This window comes from Schistocerca gregaria, chromosome 11 (assembly GCF_023897955.1).
Source record: "Schistocerca gregaria isolate iqSchGreg1 chromosome 11, iqSchGreg1.2, whole genome shotgun sequence".
NCBI lineage: Eukaryota > Metazoa > Arthropoda > Insecta > Orthoptera > Acrididae > Schistocerca > Schistocerca gregaria.
In genome coordinates, this window is record NC_064930.1 from 87,366,850 (window position 1) to 87,382,099 (window position 15,250).

General features: G+C 42.5%; 1 protein-coding gene across 1 annotated transcript in view; it reads left to right on the plus strand.

The window, feature by feature from the left end:
• The window catches only part of LOC126295036 (ankyrin repeat domain-containing protein 65-like), an 88,549-nt gene that overhangs the window by 12,264 nt on the left and 61,035 nt on the right, over positions 1–15,250 (plus strand). Inside the window, exon 2 of the mRNA XM_049987286.1 lies at positions 11,949–12,361. Coding sequence (XP_049843243.1) covers positions 11,949–12,361 — 413 coding nt within the window. The remainder of the gene's footprint in view (positions 1–11,948; positions 12,362–15,250) is intronic.

Here is a 15,250-nt window from a genome sequence, read left to right on the forward strand (position 1 = left end):
ACTAAACCCTCCGTTACGGCACTACGTAATATTGGTGATGTTTATGGCACTTCAGATTTATTTCAAGACAGGATAAACTGTAAGATATCAACAGTTTTAAAAGATTTGAGAGTCATAGTGGCATGGCTGCAAATTACGTTATTAAAGGTTTCACTGTCCTTCAATTACCTTCTGTAGGTGCTCAAGATTGTAGCAAGTGAACAGGTGAGCAGCTTCACCGTTCTTACATGTTGCTTCCCATTCGCTAATGGATGTCCCTATTTCTCTCTCCTTCATATATATATATATATATATATATATATATATATATATATATATATATATATATATATATATAGGGACAAAGCATGGTCACTGCCCACCGTGACACTGAATGCCACCTGGTGACATTTGGGGCATGTGGAGCAGTAAATAAAGTATATAAGCGGAGTAAAGACGAATGGGGAATTATTCTAGCAGTGATGAAGACCACAAATGGGGAACCCCACTGAAATCAACGACTTAGATAAAGGGCAGATGGTTATGGGCAGTAGTATGGGAACTAGAATCTCAAAAACAATGAAGCTGGTTTCCTGTTTGCCTGTTTACACCGTGAGCATCTGTGGAAACTTATTGAACGACAGTGAAAAGACTAGTCTGCAACAAGATGTTGGATGTCCATGCCTTAGTGCAGAATTTGGAGGTTGGAGGTTTGTCTGCTGTGAGAAGCAGGGTAGGGGATGGTCTGGGACAGGCACAAGTCCTCTGGAGCAAACTATCTAGTGCAAATTGCTGACCACGGGGCTCTTTGCAGCAGACACCAACGCCTTCACATGTCGGCCCAGTGGAAGCATCAATTACTACAGTAACAGGCGCTGGATCATAGGGGCTGGACTGTGGGTCAGTGTAGATGTGCTGCCTGGTTGGATGAACCAAATTTCTTGCCGATGATCGTGTTCACATATGCTGTCATCTGAGCAAACGTCTGGTAGAAACAGTTACTTAGTTCGTTCATATTAGTTAGTGAATTACTTACATGTTCCATGGATCATTTTGCACGATAGATCGTAATGATATGTGACGAGTCTCTTTACATTCACATCGCAAGTTGATTTGTTCGTATGGCTACATTCTGGGCATTTCTAAGCTTTTCTCTTCCTCTTTATTCAAAAAGAAAAAAGAAATAAAGAAGCTGTGATTCAGTAAGTGTAACCTGCCAGATTTTCCACATTTCGGTAATAAAAATTCTTCTATGGAATAGAAGAAGATGTCAAGAAGAAACGTTTACAGTTTGTTTTCAAATTTTTGTTTACTGTCTATCAGACATTTTATATCACTGGGTAAAGATCAATTTTTTTTTTTGCATTGCACATCTTTTTTCGTGCTAAAGACAACCTTCGTCTGAGGTAAGTAATGTGATCTTTCCTTCTGATATTGTAATTATGTACATCATTGTTCCTAGATGTCTAAAAAATGATCGTGGGTGAGCACCACATATTATTCTTATTTCACGTTTTGTGCAATGAAGAATTCCCTTCTTAAAGATGAGTTACCCAAAACATTACTCAATATGACATTATTGAATGAAAATATGCAAAGTACACCAATTTACTGATTTTTTTCTCCCATAGATTTTCAGTGATTCTAAGTACAAATGTGGCTGAGCTACCTCGTTTTTGAAGTTCGAAAATGTGCTTTTTCCAATTTCAATTCTTGTCAATATGGAAACCTAAGAATATCTATTATCTCCCCACAATGTTTTACACTTATCATTGGTAGAGTACACCTAGATGTACAGAGCTGAATATGTTGTCTTTTTAAAATTGAGGGTGAGACCATTAGCAGAAAACCAGTGTATGATACTTTTAAGAACTTCGTTACCATTTCCTTTATTTCTGTCTGATTGTTTGGATTGATCACAATAGTAGTGCCATCTGCGAAAAGAACAAATTCTATTTGTTGTATATTACAAGGAAGATCGTTCACATATTTAAGAAACAATAGCCTTCGAGAAGCCCATAGTGGTTTCTCCCCAGTCAGAATTTCGTCCCCAGACTATATTAGTTGAATTACTATCTAAAACTTTCTGCATTCTTTTGATATGGTATGACATTGTCCACTCTTTGGCTACATCACCAATTCCATAAAACTTCAAATTATCTACGAAAATACTGTGATTTAGCAAGTCAAATGGCTTACAAAGGTCGCAGAAATACCAACCGACACTATTTTATTATTTAATGCTTGTAAAATATGGCGAGCGAATGTGTAAATGGCATTCTCAGTAGGGTATTTCTTCTCAAATGCAAATTGCGATTCACTGAGGATAATATCGTTCTAAAGTAAGATGCTGCTCTAGAATACATCACCCTCCAAAACAATTTTGGAAAATGATGTCAGAAGTAAAACAGATCGCTTGTTACTGACATCTCTCTTATCACCTTTTTTAAAGGAGGGTTTAACACCGGTATATTTCAGTCCCTCTGGAAAAATTAGTTAAGTTTGTGACGCATTACATATTTCAGAGAATACAGGGCTCGTTAAATAGGAACAGATCATTAGTACGCTATTGGTAACACCATCATAACCAGAAGAGCTTTTACTTTTGAGTGAATGGACAATTTTTTTTAATTTCAGAAGGAGAACTGTGTGAAAAATTCGTATGATTGAATTTCATGTGAACTACTTTTTCAAGATACAGCTCTGATTTTTTTTCTTGAACTGTTTATCCCTATGCTTTGCACTGTAATTAAGAAATGATTGTTATAGACTTTGCTACCCATGACTTATCCTTCCATCTAGTTCAATAGTGTCCTATGATTGGTTGTCCTGTCTCTCGTTTCACTACATTCCATACAAACTTAAGTCTGATGTCAGAAGGACAGATCTCTGACATTATGAGCATGTTACTTGATGTTTTAATAACCTTTGTCGGTAATTTTGAGTAGTTTTTGTTGTGTGCAACTACTGTAGGATCCCTGTATGCGACATGTCACGGATGAAGACCGGCTGAAGGAGTGATGTGCCAAATGAGACGTAAACAGAAGTTTCTATGGGATGTGTGGGAGCAGTCTGCCTCACCATGACAGCTGTGAACTACTTGAACATTATTGCAGCACTTGTACCACGTCACACTCTACATCATCCGTGAAAAAAACAATGGCACCTTCAGCATGTTAACTGGCCATAATTGTGCTGCAGCGTTATGAGGATTACGACAGTGAACTCACATTGATGCCTTGCCCACCAAACTCTCCTAACGTGAACTCAATGCAACACACCTGGGGTGCTGTCAGGTGCCAACACTGTATCCAGAGATGCCACGAGCCTTTGATTTATGGGAACTGTGTGATCTGCTCATAAACATATACCTCCAGGGAGCTACAAACTACTTGAATCAGTTACATTCCAAATTTGGACGAACACGCCATTAAGCAGGTGATCGTAACTTTTTGGCTAGTGGTGTGTGTGTGTGTGTGTATGCTCATCCACATGTGCAACTATACAGAATGTTGTAACGGACTCAGTAATGTGGCCAGCAGCCTCTTAGATAACTGTACTTCACAAGCGCTGTTTGAGACATGCTTTTGTACGAGGGTCATTCAATAAGTACCGCCCCACATTTTTTTCCTCAGAACATATTTGTTGTTAAGAGTCAGAATTTGGTGACAATATGCACAACATGTATTGACCATGTCCTATTTTTCAATGTAGTCTTTATCAGGTTCTATGGCCATACGCTAATGTTGTGGAAGAGAATGTATTGCCTGCTGGTAAAAGCTCTTATCCTGTAGGTGTAGCCATGTTTCCACTGCAGAACTGACACTCCCGTCATCTTCAAAGTGTGTTCCCCTTATAGAATCTATAAGCGTCCCAAAGAGATGGAAGTCCGAGGGTGCCAGATCTGGACTGTAGGGTGGATGAGGCACTGATGTCCAACCCAATTTGGCGATGTGTTCCTAGGTTCTCAGACTTGCGTGGGCCTGTACATTACCGTGTCGGAGCAAGACTTCTCCTGTATTCTTGTCCAATGGAACCAATGGAACACATCTGAAACTGTTCTTCAGTTTATTCAGAGTCTTCACGTATGCCTCTGAATTGGTGGTTGACTCTCTTGACATCACAATCCCAGAAGACTGCCAGCACTACTTTTCCGGTAATCGGCGTAGAGTTTCTTCTGTTGTGGTGCATGAGGATGATGCCACTCCATGGACTGCCTTTGGGTTTCTGGTGCAAAATGGTGCATCCAGTTTTCGTCCATTATACGAACAGAAAGGCATCTCTCTCGGCCTCAAAACGCTCCAACAATTCAGTTGAAATCGCCTTTATTTGAATATTGTCGTCTGCTGTGAGCATTCATGAAACCCATTCTGAACACATCTGAGAGTCTCTATTGTTGCAGACGCACTTCCAATGCTGACCGACAACAGTAGAGCCAATTGTCGAGTTGCGATGCGCTGGTCGGCACCAATAATGGCATCTGGTGCACGATTCAGCATGTCTGCAACAGTGGCTGTGATACAAAGTCCCATGCGTGGCTGATCATGGAGTTCTGTTTCTACATTTCCTGAGGCTGTAACTTTCTTTACCCATCGTCCAAGTGTGCTCCTATCAGGCGCAGCATCGCCGTACACTGCACACAAATGTTTATGGATGCTTCTTTTTCTGCACACAACAGTTCAATAAGAGCGCAATGCTTGTAACGTGAGTCGCATGTAAACGCCACTTTGACGCTGTCTACGGCTCTGCTATCTGCCAGAACAGTTCGAAACTCCAACGGCGCACGGAACAAACGTGACACGTCGGCTACGTAGGTTAAATGTTTTTTTTTTTTTTTTTTTTTTTTTTTTTAAGTGCGGGGCACTACTTATTAAACGAAGCTCGCACAAACGTACACAACTTGTGTGACACCTCACCCACATTTCTAAAACTGGATACATTGGTCCCTATATTACGCAACCTGAACATCAGATGAACCCTAATACAGTGCACAAACGAGTGTACAATGATGCAAATGAAAACTCTCCATGGAGAGTATCAAAAGGTAGATAGCACACAATGTGATATTTTGAGGACGAATCGCCTGCCGGTGTTGCCGAGCGGTTCTAGGCGCTTCAGTCTGGAACCGCGTGGCCGCTGCGGGCACAGGCTCGAATCCTGCCTCAGGCATGGATGTGTGTGATGTCCTTAGGTTAGGCAGGTTTAAGTGGTTCTAAGTTCTAGGGGACTGATGACCTCAGATGCTAAGTCACATAGTCCTCAGAGCCATTTGAATCACTTGAGGACGAGGCAAACACCATTATAATCAATACAACATGACTGATTTTTACAACCAAGACAAATACACGCGGAAATAAACAGCGAGAAACCAAACTTCAGTATTACACATTACACAGCAAAGGAGAAGGGCAAATAAGCGACCACGAGAAGAGTTAGATGAAACGCAACAGAATGCCGGATATGGGAAGCAAGTGCAAAATATTTTTACACATTTAAATACCCTGCACGTGAATCCAGAGAGAGATAGAGCAGAAGGAGTCTACTGCTACAGGCAGAACTACTGCAGTAGGTAATGACGGAGAATTACTCTCACCAGACGAGAAATATGAGAGGTGATCAACTCATCTTCAGGATTAAAGCATCAAACCTTGATGGAATACCTTTTCCAATATCTGAACTCTCCTTAAAAAATGTTGAATCCTCATACGCACATATAACGAAGTTATCAGCCAAACCAATATTTCACAGAGACTTTACTGCAGGGTAAGGGGTGTTCCTCTCAAAGAACTAAGGCTGTTGCTTGACAACATTACTCAATATGAAGTTCAAGTTTTAGCACGCTCATTACATAACACATTGACGCTCCTTCTTTTAAACATTGTAGGTGGTTGCCAAGGCACTACAACCGTGTTAGATTTGCTGAAGATACGCAAATACGTTTTAAAAGTCGTTACCGTTCGGGTTTTGACAATGTGTATGATCGAGTGAAAAGTAAAAGGGTGATGAACATGAGGTACAACATTGTAATAGATGAGACCTCCTGAATCGATGTTAATGGACAGTTTATGACACCATTAGCAGTACATAGCCAGATTGTATAGGGATGGCTGCTGTCTGCAACGTTAGACGCAACAAAAAATGGAATCAGTCTCGAAACATTACCAGGACCTCAGGTTTCCAATATGAAGATGGTAAATCAGGGATGTGTAAACGAACGAAATCAGTTTGCTGACCAAAAAGAAGGACGATTTATAGAAAATCGAGAAAATTTTAACAACATATGTCCAAGTAGTGGAGTGAAAGTGAAGAATAAAAAGATTCCAAACTCTCATAAATGGGCGTAGATAAAAACGTATATAGGCTGAACATGAACTAGTTTTATTTGACCAGGATAAATGGTTTCTGTTGATGCAGAGTGTAAACATAAGAGAATGTTTGCACTGATAAAGGACCCTTAGATGGGAATTTTCGATAATCTCCAAATGTAAACTTCATGGACACAAATGCCACCAGTAAAATAATGTAGCAACATTCCTTCCACTGCCTACCACATTTGCTATCAAACACAGGCAGTGCTATGTTTGTCAGTGTGGCGTGGCACACGTCTTCAGAACTGCCTTTGTACCGCTACGCCACAGCTAACAAAAGTACCGCTGCGAACCACAGTTACTGGAGCTCAAGCAGTGCCCCTGAACATCTTGGAGGATAAGAAAATATTGCAGAACAAACACAGTCCTATTTACAGATGTCTCTTAATTGCAATGGAGTCCTCTAGCGAAAACATCTGGATCAACGTATGTTAAATATACCATAAACTAGATTATGTTCGACTGCATTATGTTGAAGTCAGATATTAGTAAATACTAATATAAAAATGCCATGCTGATCACACAAATCAAATCATCTGGTAGAATGAATTTAATAACATGTTCACAGTCATGGAAAAATTGTATAAGAAGCTAATAAGTCCACATCTGCATTGCCTGTAATGGTATTTCGTAGAAGGAAGGAAGATTTGAGTGGAACATCCTGTTAACAGTGTGGTTCTTGGAACACAAGCTCGGATTATGAAAGGAGGGAGATGGAAATCAGCCATGACCCTTTCAAAGGAACCATCCCAGTATTTGTTGGGAATAATCTAGGAAAATTCATAGAAAACCCCTAAATCTGGAGGACGAGGCAGAGATTTGATGCATCTTTCTCCAATATGTGAATCCAATGTGCGAAGCACTGAACCACCTTTGCACGGTACATTAAGTACAAGGAATGCTGTATTGATTTATATATAAGGGGAAAAATTTTGTATCACCAGAGCAACTTACATCCACATCAAATAGAGGCACACTCTTCAAGTGCATTCGTCTAGTCGCCATTATGCTGCTTGTAATTACCTGTCAGAGCGAAAAATAAAAAAAAGTATAAGGTAAGTGCTCACTCTAATGAGGGAAACGTAATTATAGTGCTGGTCTGTCATGAGTTTACATTTGTCTTCTCTGGTTCACTCTGCTGCAAGTTCAGTATATCTTAACGCTTCGCACTGATTGCCATTCCAGTCTATTTTAAATAATTTAATCGTTCTTTACTAGGTCATTTCTTTTAACTGTACTTAATTCATTGCACTTGCAGTATTCTTTATATGACGTACATCTCAAATAGTGCTCATCATAATTGAAAAATATTTTGATATGAGCTTCTTGTTAGTGCTAGCTGTCATTAAGTGAAACATTTTCGTAATATTTGACACCAGTAGAGAGCGAAAAAAAGTAAAATATTATAGAATGAGATTTTCACTCGGCAGCGGAGTGTGCACTGATATCAAACATCCTAGCAGATTAAAACTGTGTGCCGGACCGAGACTAGAACTCGGGACCTTTGCCTTTCACGGGCAAGTGCTCTACCAATTGAGCTACCCAAGCACGACTCACACTCTGTCCTCACAGCTTTACTTCTGCCAGTACCTCGTCTCCTACCTCCCAAGCTTTACACAAGCTCCCTGCGAACCTTGGAGAACTAGCACTCCTGAAAGAAAGGATATTACGGAGACATGGCTTAGCCACAGGCTAGGGGATATTTCCAGAATGAGATTTTCACTCTGCAGCGGAGTGTGCGCTGATATGAAACTTCCTGGCAGTTAAAACTGTGTGCCGGACGGAGACTCGAACTCGGGACCTTTGTCTTTCACGGGCAAGTGCTCTACCAAATGAGCTACCCAAGCACGACTCACGCCCCGTCCTCACAGCTTTACTTCTGCCAGTACCTCGTCTCCTACCTTCCAAGCTTTACAGAAGCTCTTCTGCGAACCTTGAAGAACTAGTACTCCTGAAAGAAAGGATATTGACATCTTGAGCACATCCCCATAGGTTAGCATCTCTTCCAGTTACAGAAACCGCACACAAAACAATCTCCTCCCACTGTGGGAACATATATGTGACTGCTTTAACAACAGTTTAGAGCTTATAGTTCACCTTATCTTCACAACCAATTACAGAGGCACCAAAGACCCCTTACAAATGTCCAAGCATACAGGAAAGTAACTCAGCTGCTCAGAACGTCTGTTGGACAGGAGCAGCGGTTTCTTGTATTGCAAGCGATTAGACATCCAGCTGATAATTAAACAGCTGGTCGAAGGAACTGCAGAATAATAATGATAGATGCAGTAGGCTAAAAATCTTAGAGTGTCACTGATTCATACTAGGAGCCAGCTGATTACCAGTACAACACTGGTGGTAGACACAAATACGGATATCTGTGTGAGAGCCACCTTGGTTGCTCCATACCAGAGTGGCCAACTCCACAGTTGGGTGTTTGATCCACACCTACACGATTAACACATGCGAATTTGACCTCTGCCAGTGTTATGTGTGTTTTAAAACGAAGTCCTACCACTGTTACTATTTCCTGTCAGACTACGGGTCACTATAAACCAATGCACACTCCAAGCTGGGAAAAGGTGCTCCAGTTCCACCAGAACCTGGGCTAGAAAACCCCATGGGGAACGAAACAACTTCCAGGTAGTTGGTCACTGTGCATTCACTGACAATTGTAAATTGTCTGCCTGAAACATCAAAAAACATTTCATACATGTGTCAGAAAACAAAGACATATTTTGAAAACACGAACTGCATGAGTCAGTCCTTTTGTTTGCTTGTAAAGACTGTATTTCAGTTGGAACAGCGAATTCAGCATCTGCATGTGCTTATAATATTTGTAGACCGAGTGTGTGTGTGTGTGAGATTAGTGTATATGGGGTACATGATTTGTAACATCTTCGTTGGCATTATAACAGAAGAATTTTACTATTGATTGTCTTTGGTGTACAAATAATTTGCTGCACTTCTCTCTTTACCACATGTAACACACAAGTTATGGTATTAGAATGTACACTCCTGGAAATTGAAATAAGAACACCGTGAATTCATTGTCCCAGGAAAGGGGAAACTTTATTGACACATTCCTGGGGTCAGATACATCACATGATCACACTGACAGAACCACAGGCACATAGACACAGCCAACAGAGCATGCACAATGTCGGCACTAGTACAGTGTATATCCACCTTTCGCAGCAATGCAGGCTGCTATTCTCCCATGGAGACGATCGTAGAGATGCTGGATGTAGTCCTGTGGAACGGCTTGCCATGCCATTTCCACCTGGCGCCTCAGTTGGACCAGCGTTCGTGCTGGACGTGCAGACCGTGTGAGACGACACTTCATCCAGTCCCAAACATGCTCAATGGGGGACAGATCCGGAGATCTTGCTGGCCAGGGTAGTTGACTTACACCTTCTAGAGCACGTTGGGTGGCACGGGATACATGTGGACGTGCATTGTCCTGTTGGAACAGCAAGTTCCCTTGCCGGTCTAGGAATGGTAGAACGATGGGTTCGATGACGGTTTGGATTACCGTGCACTATTCAGTGTCCCCTCGACGATCACCAGAGGTGTACGGCCAGTGTAGGAGATCGCTCCCCACACCAAGATGCCGGGTGTTGGCCCTGTGTGCCTCGGTCGTATGCAGTCCTAATTGTGGCGCTCACCTGCACGGCGCCAAACACGCATACAACCATCATTGGCACCAAGGCAGAAGCGACTCTCATCGCTAAAGACGACACGTCTCCATTCGTCCCTCCATTCACGCCTGTCGCGACACCACTGGAGGCGGGCTGCACGATGTTGGGGCGTGAGCGGAAGACGGCCTAACGGTGTGCGGGACCGTAGCCCAGCTTCATTGGGACGGTTACGAATGGTCCTCGCCGATACCCCAGGAGCAACAGTGTCCATAATTTGCTGGGAAGTGGCGGTGCGGTCCCCTACGGCACTGTGTAAAATCCTACGGTCTTGGCGTGCATCCGTGCGTCGCTGCGGTCCGGTCCCAGGTCGACGGGCACGTGCACCTTCCGCCGACCACTGGCGACAACATCGATGTACTGTGGAGACCTCACGCCCCACGTGTTGAGCAATTCGGCGGTACGTCCACCCGGCCTCCCGCATGCCCCCTATATGCCCTCGCTCAAAGTCCGTCAACTGCACATACGGTTCACGTCCACGCTGTCGCGGCATGCTACCAGTGTTAAAGACTGCGATGGAGCTCCGTATGCCACGGCAAACTGGCTGACACTGACGGCGGCGGTGCACAAATGTTGCAGCTAGCGCCATTCGACGGCCAACACCGCGGTTCCTGGTGTGTCCACTGTGCCGTGCGTGTGATCATTGCTTGTACAGCCGTCTCGCAGTGTCCGGAGCAAGTGTGGTGGGTCTGACACACCGGTGTCAATGTGTTCTTTTTTCCATTTCCAGGAGTGTAGTTACTACCTGTTGGGTTCATTGGATTGAGGTTATCAAATGCCAGTGACAAAGTGCCGTTTCTCAGTACTCAACATTAATAGCGTAAGGAACACAATGTGTTCCACTAGCTAAGTTGGCTTACAGAAATATGAGTAACGGCGATGTACATAAGTTGATGAGGTAATAATTTCCTCTTAAGGCCTACGGATTTTGTTGCTGCATTCGGAGACATGGGAGCTATATAAATAAAAAATGGTTCAAATGGCTGTGAGCACTATGGGACTTAACTCCTGAGGTGATCAGTGCCCCAGAACTTAGAACTACTTACACGTAACTCACAGCCCTAGAGCTGAGAACTACTTAAACCTGACTAATCTAAGGACATCACACACATCCATGCCCGAGGCAGGATTCGAACCGGCGACCAAAGCGGTCGTGAGGTTCCAGACTGCAGCGCCTAGAAGCGCTCTGTCATTCCGGCCGGCCATAAGAATAACCTCGTTAAAAAGTGAATGAGTGTGCAGCAATTCCGTAGTGTGGGCTTGGTGTTTGAGTATGAGATTATGTGCAGATGTTGATGGGTATCTTTCAATGAAGACATGTTTGTATGTTTGTGTGAAGGGGGTGGGCACAGGGAGAGCTGATTTGATGTCTTTGTTGTATCTAAAACATGTTGGCCAACTTATTTCGTGTACTGCTAAAATATTCTCTTCTTGGTGTCCACATGACACAAAATATACGAGTAAGTGGACTGGTATTTATTTGCTTCCATCTAAGGAAATTGCCTGAGATGTGATTAATTCCCTGTGTTTGCTTTTTAAGTGTCCGAAGGGACTGCTACACACAGAGACTAGTGTTGGCTGTACTAACTCTCTGTGTTAGTGGAGGTTATGATAAATGACAATAGAATTATGAGGCTGAAGGGGATTAATGTTTGACGAAATTTGACAACTGAATTACGTATCAGATGGAATTCAGGAAAGTGGATGAAGACTTTGATGAGGGGGTAGTGCTGAGCGTCTGTAACTGATAATCTGCTTTTTCTGTATCACAGAAAAGAGATTCCCTATTTGACACAGGACAGATGTTTATTCATAACTGCTAACAGTTTTGTTTCTGTGATAGTTCTCTTGGTTTTGTGACAGTGTTTATTGTAGAGTTCAAGAACCTCAGTGTTTTGTGCAGGAGCGTTTCTGAAGAAGAGGGCGACAGGAAACTGATCCAGGCGGCTCAGCAGGGGGCTCTGGAGCAGCTGCCCCTGTTGCTGGCAGCAGGGGCGGACGTCAGGATGAGGGACGCGTCCGGGCAGACTGCCCTACATTGGGCAGCAGACAAGGGACACCTGCAGGTGGCGAGGTGTTTATTGGAGGGCGGGGCCGAGGCTGACGCCAGAGACGGCGGGCAGAGCACTCCTCTGCATGTGGCTGCACTGTACGGCCACACAGGTCTGGTCCAGCTACTGCTCGAGTCGAAAGCCGACCCCAACGCCAGGAACGAGTTAGGGAGGACGCCTCTGCATTTTGCGGCAGTCTTTGGCCACGAAGAGTCGGCAGCTGCACTGCTCGAGGCAGGGGCCGACAGAGAGGTCAGGGACAGAGGTGGGAAGACCCCTCTGCAACTCGCAAGGCACAACAATGAGCAGAAACTCGCTCCGATGCTAACATAACAGTACAATATGTCAGTAAGGAAATAATATTCGCTACATTATATTTCGTCATTTCAAATTTAAATGGTAACAAAATTCTGTGTGCCCAACATAGTGGAGAACATATAATTGTCCTAGTGACATTCCAAGAAGCACTACAAAGAGAGATATTAAAAAACTAACATAAGCAACACTTTTTTTTAGAGGAAACAGTTTGAAAAACATTTCTTGAGAAACCTGTACAAAACTCAACAACTGAGCACAAGCAACTCATAGCAATGCAGCCAATCGTTTTCTAAGCCACAAATCATAAAATATCCTCCGTTCTCAAAGATGTCACCTGGCTGCATCCAGATACGTTATATGAACCAATTCCTTATATTACTTTATTAATGAAAAGTACTTAACAGGAGCGTATGTGGTGAAATGTTCGTCTAGTGGTAACTGCACCACACACAGATTGCTACCAAATAAGGTGTTTGGTTAGAACGCATTTCCAGTTCTGAATTCAGACTGAATTTCCTTCTCTGTCACCAGTACAGGTGACGGAATACTTCGTGAATTTAATTACGGTCTGTCACTGGTAGCAATATTCACACCACATCATCAGCCCATCTACAATTCTATCATCAGATTCCGTTTAATTAAAGAGATTCGGAGGACCGCCTCAAATCATTCATTTCCCACACATCTGTAATGTGCAGTTACAAAACGTACTTACATCTGTCAGATAACATCGACCTTCACTCCCAAATCCCAGTTGATGTTGTTGTGGTCTTCAGTCTTGAGACTGGTTTGATGCAGCCCTCCATGCCACTCTATCCTGTGCAAGCTTCTTCATCTCCCAGTACCTACTGCAACCTACATCCTTCTGAATCTGCTTAGTGTATTCATCTCTTGGTCTCACTCTACGATTTTTACCCTCCACGCTGCCCTCCAATACTAAATTTGTGATCCCTTGAAGCCTCAGGACATGTCCTACCAACCGATCCCTTCTTCTTGTCAAGTTGTGCCACAAACTCCTCCCCAATTCCATTCAGTACCTCCTCATTAGCTATGTGATCTACCCATCTAATCTACAGCATTATTCTGTAGCACCACATTTCGAAAGCTTCTATTCTCTTCTCATCCAAACTACTTATCGTCCATGTTTCACTTCCATACATGGCTACACTTCAAACAAATACTTTCAGAAACGACTTCCTGACATTTAAATCTATACTCGATGTTAACAAATTTCTCTTATTCAGAAACGCTTTTCTTGCCATTGATAGTCTACATTTTATATCCTCTCTACTTCGACCATCATTAGTTATTTTTCTCCCCAAATAGCAAAACTCCTTTTCTACTTTAAGTGTCTTATTTCCTAATCTAGTTCCCTCAGCATAACCTGACTTAATTCGAATACATTCCATTATCCTATATTTGCTTTTGTTGATGTTCATCTTATATCCTCCTTTCAAGTCACTGTCCATTCCGTTCAACTGCTCTTCCAAGTCCTTTGCTGTCTCTGACAGAATTACAATGTCATTGGCTAACCTCAAAGTTTTTATTCTTCTCCATGGATTTTAATACCTACTGTGAACTTTTCTCTTGTTTCCTTTACTGCTTGCTCAATATACAGATTGAATAACATCTGGGATAGGCTGCAACCCTCTCTCACTTCCTTCCCAACAACTGCTTCCTTTTCATGTCCCTCGACTCTTATAACTGCTATCTGGTCTCTGTACAAATTGTAAATAGCCTTTTGCTCCCTGTATTTCACCTTTGCCACCTTTAGAATGTGAAAGAGAGTATTCCAGTCAACATTGTCTAAAGCTTTCTCTAAGTCTACAAATGCTATAGACGTAGGTTTGCCTTTCCATAATCTTTCTTCTAAGATAAGTCGAAAGGTCAGTATTGCCTCACGTGTTCCAACATTTCTACGGAATCCAAACTGATCTTCCCCAAGGTGGACTTCTACCAGTTTTTCCACTCGTCTGTAAAGAATTCGATTTAGTATTTGGCTTTGTGGCTTATTAAACTGATAGTTCGGTAATTTCCACATCTGTCAACATCTGATTTCTTTGGGATTGGAGTTATTATATTCTTTTTGTAGTCTGCGGGTATTTCGCCTGTCTCATACATCTTGCTCACCAGATGGTAGAGTTTTGTCAGGACTGCCTCTCCCAAGGCCGTCAGTAGTTCTAATGGAATGTTGTCTACTCCCGGGGCCTTGTTTCGACTTAGGTCTTTCAGAGCTCTGCCAAACTCTTCACGCAGTGTCGTATCTCCCATTTCATCCAAATCCCAGTATACTACAGTAATTTTTTTCGCTTTCTGCATATCACACAGCCATCAGTGTATTTCCCTCAGCACGGCGTCACACCGGCAGAGCGCCTCCAGGGGCTGCCATGCAACCTGCCTGCCTCACAAGCTGAAGTATAACGAGAACATAACTGTTACATTCTCAGAAAATTTCTCTCCAAGGTTTTGAGATAGTCAGACAGTCCAAAATGTAAAATATGCTAAAGGTCCATATTGTTCACTGTAAAACACTTGAAGAAATGGCGTGAATCCGTAGTGTGGTCGCAAATGAAAGATAATACATCCAAAAAATGGCGTTCCTATGATCGTAATATTGTCGTGATAACATTTTGTCTTCAAACTATTTTTGCCCAAAGGATTTATGTTGCACTTGAGAAGTATCTAGATCAGCATTTAGTGCAAGAAGAGAACAAATTAAAATTCACAACGCCACATACGAAATATGGCACAGATCACACAGTGTAAATATGAGGCAATAATGAAAATCATAAAAGAACAAGAAATAAAATTCCGTGTTTTAAGCCTCAAAAAAAAA